The sequence below is a fragment of the Solanum pennellii genome, chromosome 7 (assembly GCF_001406875.1).
Source record: "Solanum pennellii chromosome 7, SPENNV200".
Taxonomy (NCBI): Eukaryota; Viridiplantae; Streptophyta; class Magnoliopsida; order Solanales; family Solanaceae; genus Solanum; species Solanum pennellii.
This window is the reverse complement of record NC_028643.1, coordinates 70,182,237-70,194,881: the sequence shown is the minus strand read 5'-3', so window position 1 is coordinate 70,194,881 and position 12,645 is coordinate 70,182,237. Positions and strand designations below refer to the sequence as shown.

At 32.8% G+C, this 12,645-nt stretch overlaps 2 protein-coding genes across 4 annotated transcripts; one reads left to right on the top strand and one right to left on the bottom strand.

Moving 5' to 3' along the window:
• Nucleotides 1-3,513: 3,513 nt before the first annotated feature.
• Nucleotides 3,514-6,096, top strand: LOC107026005 (small ubiquitin-related modifier 1). Its single transcript, XM_015226823.2, has 3 exons — nt 3,514-3,664; nt 5,449-5,598; nt 5,752-6,096. The coding sequence occupies exons 1-3, from the start codon at nt 3,590-3,592 to the stop codon at nt 5,815-5,817; spliced, it is 291 nt and encodes a 96-aa protein (XP_015082309.1). The 5' UTR covers nt 3,514-3,589; the 3' UTR covers nt 5,818-6,096.
• A 154-nt stretch (nt 6,097-6,250) lies between these two features.
• Nucleotides 6,251-12,047, bottom strand: LOC107026004. Of its 3 annotated transcripts, none has more exons than XM_027918235.1 (10): nt 11,527-12,047; nt 11,326-11,412; nt 10,075-10,216; nt 9,699-9,995; nt 9,479-9,626; nt 8,026-8,991; nt 7,658-7,902; nt 7,495-7,568; nt 6,869-6,977; nt 6,251-6,699 (listed from the first exon to the last, which is right to left on the bottom strand). In XM_027918235.1, exons 2-10 carry the CDS (start codon nt 11,379-11,381, stop codon nt 6,697-6,699), a joined length of 2,040 nt encoding a protein of 679 aa, XP_027774036.1. In that variant the 5' UTR covers nt 11,382-11,412; nt 11,527-12,047; the 3' UTR covers nt 6,251-6,696. The 3 variants fall into 3 exon arrangements, with proteins under 3 accessions (XP_027774036.1, XP_015082308.1, XP_027774037.1); XM_015226822.2 differs by having other exon boundaries at nt 6,251-6,648; XM_027918236.1 differs by lacking the exon at nt 6,869-6,977 and having other exon boundaries at nt 6,251-6,648.
• Between the last annotated feature and the right edge of the window lie 598 nt (nt 12,048-12,645).

Here is a 12,645-nt window from a genome sequence, read left to right as displayed (position 1 = left end):
ATCAATTTATGTCATCTTCCCCAAATTTAAACCCAAAATAATCATTGTTAGCCCTAATTTTCCAATTTCATAGTTTTTTCCATAGCAAAATCAACGTTGATACTCTTTGTTTGACCACTTCATCATCTTCTCTAAGAAAATAAGATGCCACTATTGGCGAGGAACTTCTGGATCAATGAAGAATGTGATTTTCTTGTTCAATAAATTCAAAGTAAACACTTCCAAGCTATGGATGCACCTATCTAAGAATCACAACTGGCCATAATGGCTGAGAAAATGATTGTCTGCCACAAGTTGGCCAATGGAACATGATGAACAAGAAAATGGTTAATGGAGGAACTGTTGTCAATTGGATCTGCATTAACTTTTCTTGCAATGTGCAAGAAAGTGTTAAGCATGGGTTTTGTTCTGAGTTAGCATAAATGTGTGAGTTATTTAGGTCTGAGTTTTGCTACCAAAAGGATTGCAACTAATGGCAATCTCACATTCAAAATTTTGTTGTCACCTAACTCCATAGCTGAATAAAAAAAAATCCGAATGAAGAAAAATTAACGAAAATTTCTTGAAGGTGCAAACCAAACAGAGAAGAAAAGAAATGGAGAAGATAACTTCTCTTTAAAGAATAGGGTCGGGTCGGGTCGGGTCGGGTTGAATTAGATCATAGGGAGTTGAGCAACACGCGCCACTACATAGACGAGAAAATGGGTCAAAATGGCCCATTTACAAAGAAATTAATTAGTTCGGTGGGGTAATAGGACACTTTAAAAGTTAAGGTGTCTTTATGCAAATACGGAACAACTTTGATGGTGTATGTATGTCTTTTCTCTAAAAAAAAATCTTAACAAGTCATTTAAATTAGATTAAAACAAAAAAAACTATTAATTAATGTATCAAATTATATTATATTCAGGAGTGGACCTACGATTTTGAATGTTCGATTACCCACTAATCTCGACGCAGATAAATTTAAATCAAAACTATTTAAAATTAGTATATTAAACAGTTGAGCACCCACATTCATTGAAGTGTTTTAACTGCTTTGGTTCTAAAGCTGATTATCCGCCCTCATACCATCTCCAACCCACCTCTATTTAACTCTCCATTTTCTATATTCGAAGAGTAAAATAGAGAATGAACACTCCAACTCATCTCCAAATCACTCTCTATTCTTCAAATTTATAGAGTTGAATAGTAGTTCTCCAAATTTGGAGAACTACTATTCACACTCTCTATTTTATTTTTTCAATGTTTTATTATTATTTTCATTACTTTTCAATTAACATATTATTTTACATATAGTTTCATTAGTTAAATGTATAAGTCATTTTAAATGTAATATATATTTTAAAAATATATTATTTAATATATACTACTTGAATTTCAAATTAGTATTTTTTTAAAAATAATTTTCATCAATAATAAAATTTTATTTTATACTAATTTTCATTATAAAGAATACACAAAATTAAAATGATATATGAAAATTTTAATTTAAATACAAGATAACAATACAATACACAACATAATAATTTAAATACAACATAAAATACAATAAGATGTTGAACAAGAATTCGGAGTTTTGCAATTATTGCAAGTCCGTCACATTTTGGAGAAAGAAAGTATTACATGATATGATGACTATATATATTATACTGCACCAACGTGATAATTGAGGATGATCATGATCTTAATGCACCAATTCAAGATGTCGTAGAGGCTCCAACTCCAACGACAAAAATAGTGTTAGATGAAAATCTTCGATTTGAACAATTTTTAGCTAGACATAATAAAATTAAGGATAAAAATGATTATTTGAACTCCATAATGCATTAATAGAGTATTTATTGGAGCAACGTAATAATTTCAAAAATTGAGTGATTATGTAATGTTTATGTCATCGTATTTCAATTTTATTTGAATTTGTTCATTAATTTATATATTATATAATATTCTCGTTCAATTTATGGTATTTAAAATTTTAGAATTAAATATAATAATTTAAAAAAATTAAAAAAATAATCTTTTGTATCACATGAGAATTATATAAAGTAATTATTCGGAAAAAGAAATAAATGATTTATATCATGAATTAAAAAAATAAGAATCAAATAGAAATAATAATATAATATTAAAAAAAAAAATTCTTTTTTTCGAAAGTAAAATAGAGAATTGAGTTGAAGTTGTTTGTCTGAAAAAATAAAAAACTCTATATTTGAAGAGTAAAATAGAGTGTATGGTCGGAGATGCCTCTGCTTTCATATATTACTAAACACTTTTTCTTTCTTTTTTCTTTTTTTCAATCTTCGCCCTTTTTTCCCTAACATTTCAATCTTAATTTTTTTTTTAAATTTACGTTTTCACTTGTTTAATTTCCTATATCTCATTTATTACAACAAAAAACTTAAGTTTTTGAAAAATTCAAAGTGTAAATATTTGTAGTTGTCAACATGCAATGATATGATGCAATTATTCAATATCTTCAAAATACGAAAGGTCTCGAGAATCATACTACTAGAAGTTTTTTTTTAAAATATATTAATATTAATCGTAGTTCGCTAGGTAACTTATGACTAGAAGTCTTCTTTCTAATAATAAATTTTTTATTTTCAGATTGTTTGCAACAAATTTTAAATATTTAAAAATAAATAAAGCACACAAATAAACTATGAGGAAACAAGATTTAGATTTGACCTCTCTTGAATAATTCATTAATTTGCGGAGTATCGAGATCTTAATCTCTTTATGAAATTTTATGAGATGCCTGAGAATTTAGTAGCCTTTATATAGACATAATTAAACTAGAGTTTAGGATTGAGTAACCTCCAAAAATCCTATTTTGAGTTGACTACAATTTATAGAGTTACAACTCAAATTGAACACATCTTTGTATAGAATCCCACAAAATTCCAATGTTACAGTATATCATTTTTCATCGTCTAATAATAACGTCACCACACTAATCATTTTGAAGAACACTAAGCTTACAAAAAACAAAAGGCAAAAATAATTGAATTAGGGCTGTAAAAAAAAAGTTGAATAACATACAAACCATTAAATAATAAGTAAAAGCCAGTGACAAAACAAATAACAATGCCATATTACTATATGAAATTGGACTTTTCAAAATTAAATAATGAGGAAATTAGTAATCGATAAAATATAATTCAACTAATAATATCAGCAAATAAAACATACTCTTTAAATATATAATACATAAATATACTATTTAACAAATTTCAACTTACATAAATATACCTAATAATATTTAATTTTAAATAAATATTAATAATAATTTAAATACTTTTATAAAACTAAATAAATATACACACGTTCAATAATAATTGGCATCCTATGTGGAGTAATATACATCATCAAAACAAGTTGATTAAAATATTGACTTAAAAAGAAGAGGAAAAAGACAAAATTGAAAAGGCAAAAAAATGCGTGGTTTTTACGCGAAGGGTAGAATGGGAAATAGAATAGAGAAGAGTACAAGTATAAATTAGTGAAAAACCTTAAAATTGATAATCCTATAATCTTCTCTTTTATCTTCTTTTGGTTTAGGCGAAAAAACACATAACAAAAAAAAATGTCTCAAGCAGCGGAGGAAGACAAGAAGCCCGGCGGCGATCAAGTTCACATCAATCTCAAAGTCAAAAGTCAGGTCTGCCCTTTTCCCCTTTCTCTTTATACTCATCCGCATGTTGTCTCCCCTGCTTAGGGTTTTGTTTGAAATTTTTCAAATTTCGACATTCAAATAAGTTTATGTTTGATCGTAAATTTTTTATGTATCTTTCAAACTGTTTGATTCTCGAAAAAAATTTAAATAAATTGAGACAAAGGGAGTATGTGTTAGATTCAGTCTTCGTTTTGAAGATAAGCATGTCTGGTTTTTTGTATGTATGTATGTTTTAGAATCTGGATTGAGCTTTTAGATCTTCTGTAACTGATTTATGAGACTATAATAGGCGTTTGGCTATGTTTCACTGTGAAAATTGAAAATAAAAATAGTATTTGTTTTCTATTGAAAAAATGATGTATAACGTGTTTGGCCATGAAGTAAATTAGAGGTTGTTTTTGAATTTTAGCGAGTAATTTGGAGAGAAAAAACTGAACTTTTTGTTCTTTTTGGAATTTCCGAAAGCTCTGAACAGAAATATTACTTTTCTGGAATTTTACGGCCTAATGTGTAATTGACTTGAATAAAGTAGTAAATTTTGTGCTAAACTGAATGATTAAACGGGTAAATCTCATATTAGTTTCGGTGTTTTTGCTAGGTGCGTTTAACATGTTTTTGATTCTTGATAATGTGTTACAATTGTTGTTTCGTTTTGTTTGCTTGTTTATTCATTCTTTAAAATTTGGATTGGATGCTGCAGGGGTAGTTTTAAATTTTCTATAACTGACGTGCAAGTCGAAAATTTGTTTGAAAACATTAACTGACTCTTTCGAAACTGTACGCTTGAACAGTTATCTCATATTTTAGTCAACGGTATTTTGTTATTACTGCTAGAGAATCTTGTGGTAGTCTTTATGCAAATACAGAAGCTTATGAAATGCTTCAAGTGTGCCAGGAGTTGGGTGTATGTATCATTGTTTTTGCAATGAATGTATATTAGTAATAATAATGTAACTGTTTGTGTTTTGAGGTGAAAAAACATTCCTCCGCATCATTAATCAAAGATAATATATGTTTTTCAGATTAATTTCTTAGAAAGAGTAGTCATCATTTCCCTTAAAAACTCTGCTGTGCATTTTGTGGTTGCAGAAGTCTCTAATTCCTGAGCCATTTACCAAGCTAGGTTTATTATCAATTGTGTCTGATCGAGTAAGATATTGTTTGCTGAATAGTCTTCTTCCCTTGTGGTGGGGATTCCAGTCATTCTTGTGGGGAAGGGTTATTGTTGGGGGTAGGATTATAGATGGTAATTGGTAAAGCGACACTGTTTTTCTGTGTTTGTTGTGTTAGATTGAGATAGTTCTACATTTTTGACATTTGGATACATCTATTTGATAGTGTATTAAACCAAGGTGTCTAGGTATAGTGTAACGGATGGTGTTCGCTGAGGATCATGCCTTAGTCATCAATGGTAGGCTTTGATGCTCCGCATAAATTGCTTGCATCAATTAGTGGTAGACGACTTTCCTTAGTCGTATCTATGTTGTTATCATATTAAAATTATGATGGTTTTGCAGATAAGGTAAGCAGCCCACCTGGAATAAAGTTTGTGTTGAATATGTAGTTGATCCTACTTACTCTGTCTTCAGATTTCTCTTTGTTTGCTTTGCAATCTGATTGCGGATTGTGATGTTGTGTGTGATTGATTCCATCTTCCCTTCTCATTATAATGGTGACGAGTGCTTGTTAAAAAGAAGTGCCCTCTTGCCTCCCATAACAATTTGGACAACATTGAGAGACTTACATATTTAGCTTTCTATTGGTTGCAGGACGGGAATGAAGTCTTCTTTAGGATCAAAAGAAGCACCCAGCTAAAGAAACTCATGAATGCGTATTGTGACCGGCAGTCTGTGGATTTTAATTCAATTGCATTCTTGTTTGATGGTCGTCGTCTTCGAGGAGAGCAGACTCCAGATGAGGTATCTCTCTCAGACCCATGTTTGCACACATAGAAACAAAAGAAGGAACTAATAGTACACAGTAAACACAATGTTGGTTTACTATTTGTGCTTTATAGTTTGCACTCTTGTGATTAATTCTTTTTCTCTAACAACCTTTCTTCCTTGCTTCAGCTGGAGATGGAGGATGGCGATGAAATTGATGCAATGTTGCATCAAACTGGAGGCTCAACTATTTGAGGCGTCCCATCTCTTTTGTTTATGGACATAGTCTGTGTTTCTAGGTGGTAGACTTCAATGAATGTAGCTTGTGCTACTCTAAGTACTGTAGAAGCATATATGTGGTTCCGTCTTATGTTTAACCGTTTGTATGAACTTACTTAGCTACGTATTGCTTACTGTTGCAAGAAGATCTCCAGTTGCTTCTTGTCGTGAAATTAAGTGTTGCTTGTTCTACCTATAACCTGTCTCCTCAATAATTGAGATAACTGTGAATCTCATATTATTCCATTTCCAGTTAAGGTCAATCCATCGTTCGAGATCACTATAGTGTAGTGTAATTTGGTTGGGTTCATACATTGCAGACAACAAAGAACCCATACTGCTACAATCTTGTCTATATCTATCTGCTCGACTTATAGCATGTACGCGTAATATTAATGGGAGATACAAATGTTAGTAAGCAGGTATTGGTATTGAATATTTCTAACGTTTCTACTTTGTATTTCAAAAGTATCTCAATGTTTGCATTATTTACAAGACATTTTCTGGTATACTACAAGCTCTTCTGGGTGGAGGCTCCACTATTAAGGGGACGATAAAAAAGTAGATTGAAACAAAAATCTCGGGGCGCAACAGCCAAGGAGAAGCCAAATAACTGAGCAAACTGACTTCCCATATCATATTTTCACTTGAAGATAGACCTTATCTTACTGCCGCCAGCAAAAAGCTTCCTGGTCAGGGATGGAGTTAACTTCTGCTGTACAATTTAAAGGTGCAGACGTCTCTCTGCTCTCATCAATCGATCTTTCTGAATTTTCGCTGGTGGTGCACATCTTTTGTGTTCACCCACTGCAGAAGTGAACAATCATTTGGCATGAAAATGATGAAGTTCAACAGTTACTGAAAAGTTCAGAAAATAAGTCTATAATGCACAAAACTAGACCAACCAAGTTTCGGAAGGAAAGGAGCAACCACAACATCAAAACGAACATCCCCCAAAAAGATAACAGAAATTTATACTGTTTTAATAAGATGTACTAGTAAATATGATCAACAAGACTCTAAATACCGTGATTTGTGTTCCAGATGTTGGCGGACTGCGGCCACGTTCTGCAGGCTGTGACCTTTTCCCAGGCTGGGATAATCTTTGTATAAAATCACTCATATGATTATAGATACTGCAAATGTAATGCACATCAGATGAAATCAGCCAATCCTAAAGGCGGTACATCCCAGGAAAAATTTCACATAAACAATCAAAAGTTATTAGCATTTCAGAGTTGCAATAGACCAGAAAATCTTTATCAGGATGCACAGGAAACAGGACAGGTTTCACTCATTTTTCACGCTGTGCTGTAATACAAGTCTTTTTGATAGAGCCTATAACGTATGATACACTAGCAGTCAGGTAACATAAAAAAGTAATAAGTACCACATACTCTGCTGATTAACACCAACTTCCTTAGCCATTTAGATATTTAGTCCACCATAAGGAGGTCAATCAGACCCATCCCATACACCCTAACTATATTTTTCTATGTTAAATATCACGCCTTCTTAGTTCAAAATCTTAACTCCCATCCTGTCGGTTGCAAATGCTACGTGGCCGCTGGCAATGAAGTTAAATTTCGAAAGTACCCATACCCATAGAAAATGGCATTCTCAAAGAGAGACCAGCAAACTAGAGAACCATACCTTAGCCGGTGTCTGTTGCAGGCTGTGAAAAAGGCAACAAAACCATAGAGAATACTTCGAAGAGCTTTGAAAATCTGTAAAAGTCAAAACTCAGAAGAAACGTATTAGCACAAGAACTTTCAATAATTCTCATACTAGGATCAAATGGACACAAGTGAGTTACCTGAGAGAAAAGGTCATTCCAAAGAGAACGCCATATGGATACGGATACAGCACTGGATGTCACTGTAGTCTCCACCTGAGAAGTGACTCGAACTATGCTACTCACGAACAGCCACGAATCCATAATCACTTCATATATAGAAGTACATAAAAAGCCCAGAAGGCTGGAAAAACCAAAGACCAGCCGAATTGGAGCATACGTTATTTCCCACAGAATCCAGAAGATAGGATACAATAAATAAGTCACTGCAATTGAGAAAAATCCGATCAGAAAAAAGAAGTCTCACACAGAGAGTACCAATTTTAAATTCATAAACCATTTTAAGCAAGAGAATTGGGATCATATTCAGCAGTTGCACATGTACTTACCAAGATTCCAAATAAACGACGTGGTATACCAGAGAGGTAGTAATAAAATCTCAATGGTTTTTCCCACCAAGGTATAAGAAGACCAGACTGTAAACCATATCACGGAAAAGAAATCTTCCATAATTTGTGCACACATAGTCGAGTAAGGAAGGAAGAATCCCACAAACTCAACAAGTGGACCTGCCATTGGCTGTGTGAGAACGGAGAAAAATGACCGAGTAGTACGCATTGTCATGAGGAACCACCTGAAGGCCTTCTGAAAATTGTGCAGAAATAGCATGGTTCCCAAGTACTGAATTCTTGATACCATTTCCCATGTTTCAATCCAATCAAAAAGTGGACCAAACAAACTAGATGCTGTCGCTTTGAGTACAGGTACATTTTTGTATAGATCATAAAATCCAATCAGAACAGTAACCACAGAGATTATGACATATAAAAATCTTGCTAGAGGGCACATCCATGGGCGATAAATATGGCAAAATACTGGATAAGACTGGAGAAATATGACCCATGAAGGAAGCCCAGCTTCCAGTAGTCTAAGAAGCCGTAAGTCCGAAAGAATGATGTCTCTCAGTTTGAAAGGGAAATCACGATGATTAAACCGAAACAAAAGTAAAATATCTTTGTACTGGGAGGCTTCAACTACTTCAGAAGTACTTCTGTCAGAGGGCTCACCATGTAGTTGTGATTCAATAGATTCAGAAAAGGGCTCCTCAGAGAGCATATCGACATTGAATCGCTTACTGATGGACTTCAAAAGTTTTCTTCTCTTATGAGGTTCATCAAGTGGAGTTGGTGTATGCAGAGAAATTTCACCATTTTCTGTTGCAGGGTACATACTGAAACTTCTCATTGAACCGCAAGGAGATTCATCATCGTCACTTGAATTGGCAGAAGAAATATCACTGTCCGCCACATCAGAAGTATCCCGGAAAATGTCTTGAGAATCATAAAATACCTCTCCTGTAAAAGTTTGCCGCAAAATACATGTAAGAATTTCACAAACATAGGAGAGGAGTTCATTAAGTACATACGAAGAAATGAACTTACAGCAGATTAGATGGGTTTTTGCTAATAACTGAACCAAATATTTGTTTAATGAAAGCAGATCAGAACAAGTTTCAATGGAAAGTACAATCAATATTACTGACTGAGAAACTTTGGAAGTTCTCTTTTTCCAAAATGCCAATGGTATTTTGCACTCTCTATCCCAAGATAATCAGTGGTTTTCCGTTCACTATATAACTCTGTAGAGTTCCTCCAACCAAGGAAAAATGGTTCATTTCTTATAGGCACACTTAAGACACAAAGAAGTGGATCTCTACATGCATAAGCAAAGGAAAATGCAGGAAGAGCTGAAGTCATCACTGGCCCTAGATAGGACCAGGTAACTATTTTATTGAATCAAATGAAGAAGCATAGTATCAACTACCATGTGAATAAAGCATACCTATAGTAGATTCCAAACACACTTTCAGGAGATGATGTTCTGTGGGAGTCCCAGAAAACCATGACGACATGCATTTAGCAGCTTGTGCTACACTATCGAATTCCCATCTTTTCATGAACTTTGTTTCTATGGCAAGTGATGTATCTGTCTGTCCAAGATTTTAAAACAAGTTAGGAGCATACATTTAAAAGGTCAAACAACCAAAGGAAGTGACTTATACCTGAAGCTCATTGAAATAATTTATACCACGCACATCACTCCACGCAACTTCAAACACAATGAACCCATATAAGGTCCTATGTAATTTGCTATTCAAGATTAAAGAGTTCCTCAATTTCTTTACAGGTAATAATTCCCTCCTCTTTGACAATGTTACAGCATCAAGAAAGGGAAACCATCTTCTGACATTTTCTGATTCACTCGTGCTTAATTCTGGATTAGATTTTATATCCATTATATCTCCATTCTCTTTCCTCTGCTTCCTCCCTCTGGTATTTGCAAAGGGAGATAACCTGGACTGCATTTGGAAAAACAAATTCCTAGTTAAACATACAGGAAAGATAAAAAGGAAAATAGGGAAATAATGCACTACCAACCTTGGTAACCATCAATTGCCATAAGTGTGCAGGTTTAGAGACAAGATCTCTAAGCCATGGACGGTTGTCGACCAAGATATATAATCTCTTACTCTCAGGGGCGAGGAAAACGTGAAGATGTGAAAGATAAGACTGCAAGTCCCTGTAAAAAAGATAGAATCAGTATCTAAATATTAAGACAACTGAAAAGACAACTGTCGACTAATGGTTTATAGCAACATACATAAAATTTAGAACTTAGAACTTAATATGAATTTTAACTGCTACATCAAAATCTCCAAGATACTAATTCTGCTACATAAACATTAGTCAGCAACAGGATCTTTTTATTTGCCCAGCGATGCAATAAGCATAAATGGAGCTAGCATACATCTTATGGATTCATTCAAACCCAATAGCTTTGGCTCGGAACTGTGTGTGTGTTAGAAAATCTACTTTGATGAGTACGAATTACAGATTGCGAACCTAGTAAATCAAATGCAAAGCATTAGAACCTCAAACTTGAACCCACAATGTTCAAATCATGGATTGCCCTTTAGTAATAAGACAACCTCTCCTAACCCTTTTAACTTCATTCCTAGAGCCTACCATATGGTAACTTCAAGCAGCTTCCTCAATGATGCAAACACATTCTACCTGAACTCAAATTCTTAATATGAATCTGTTATGAGAATAAGACTGAAGTTCCTTTTTGAAATGAAGTAGTTTTCAGGCTGAATCTGGGTCTATAACAATGGAAAAACCCATTCACATTAAAAAAATATTGAGGAAATCCTCTTTGTTTTCGATTGCTTATTTTCCTCATCGACACCCGGCATGAACTAACTCTCCTCATTTAAGTCCAAAAAAGACCATCTTTCACAACATACATCCTGCCAATTTAATGCAAGTTGGACTCTAACAAACTCCTCAAACTTCCCACAAACTCACCAAAAAGTTTGTCATCACAAAGTGAGTTGGAGAGAGAAATGTAAAAGTAAATTATTCATGATAAGAAAACTAGAAATCATCAAGTAGCAGGTAATGAAAATTCAAGATTTATCTTCCACAAAATTTGCTCCTTAGCTCCACTTAACTAACAAACAAAAGAGTAGCAAGAGCCAGATAATTATCATATAAGTATTTGTTTCAAATGCAACAAAGCTCCAAGATTTATTGGTATATTTACAGGAAGCAAAAAGTTCTCAGCACAGAAATATCACAAGATTTATATTTACAGAATTCGGACTGAAAAGAGAAGAATATTGTTACCCGATTTGCAAACTAGTCAAGGGAAAGACACATTTGCCATAATCAATGCTCCCCATGAACCCCTCTTCAAATTCGCACCACCAATCACTGCTCCATCAAAATTCAAAAAGAACCCAACAAATTAAAACAACCCAAATGCTCAAATTCCCATAAAAGATCGAATTTGAGAATAAAACAAAAAAGTTATAAAATTCCAATTACCAGGATGAATAAAAATGGGATCAACGAAATTCCATGAAAAATTCAACTCATCCAACAACCCAGAAGAAGAAAAACTCAGGTCTGAAAATAAAAATTCACCACAGGGCTTCTTCATAACACAAAGAGATAGATATAGCCGAATGAAGAAGCGTGTCAAAAGCGATCAGTAGCCATAAACACCCCACAGGACCATCGAAAAAACAATTTTTTTCTTTTCCGCAGCAGTATGTCAGTGATTCAAAAAGACTTAATGCAGCCAACCCTTTTTTATACAATGAAAATTAATCTATAGATACATATAATCTATAGAATTGGGATTTGTGAATTGCATTGAAGAAGATTGTGTGAATATTGGAAAATTTGAAAAGAGGATTGCTTTGCAGAGAAGGTAGAAATGGTGGCAAACAGAGGAATTGGACACGTTTTTGACGAAAAATTGAATGAAGAAAGGAAAGAAGAAGAGAAATTCAATTGGAGGTTATCTATTTTAGTTGGTTTTGGGGGAAACGAAAAAGAAATAAAGTGAACTGAATTTGGAATATTTTTTTGTTGAGGTCGGATGTCTAAAATTAAATCGAAAATTAAATTAAATCGTAAATTAAACCAAAAAGTTTGATTAGTAATTAAATTTAATTTATCTTGATAATGTAAAAAAGGTTAATTATACTTGAGTTGGATTAATTTGATTTAACTAAAAGAAGTCAACTCAAACCGTAATACTTTATTTTATATATATAATTCATATAATTTTTTCATAATTTTTAGTATATATTTCAAATTTTTGAGATTTTTAATTTTAAATGATTCAATAAAATTATAATTTATAGATATTAGTAAATCCATTAAAATTCAAATTAAAATCAAACCAGTAGTAAGGTTAAAAGAAAAACATTTTTACCCATAAAGAATGACAATAATGTATACCAAATACATTAGATAGTAATATTTTGATACAATTAAAGAAATATTTTAATCAAAAATTAATTACTCCTTCATCCCATTTTATATATCATTTCTTTCATAAAAATAGCTGAATCATAATACTTGTCATTTTATGAAATTTATGCATAAATTATCATATTATATTTTTGATAGAATAGTTAATTAATTTTATTATTT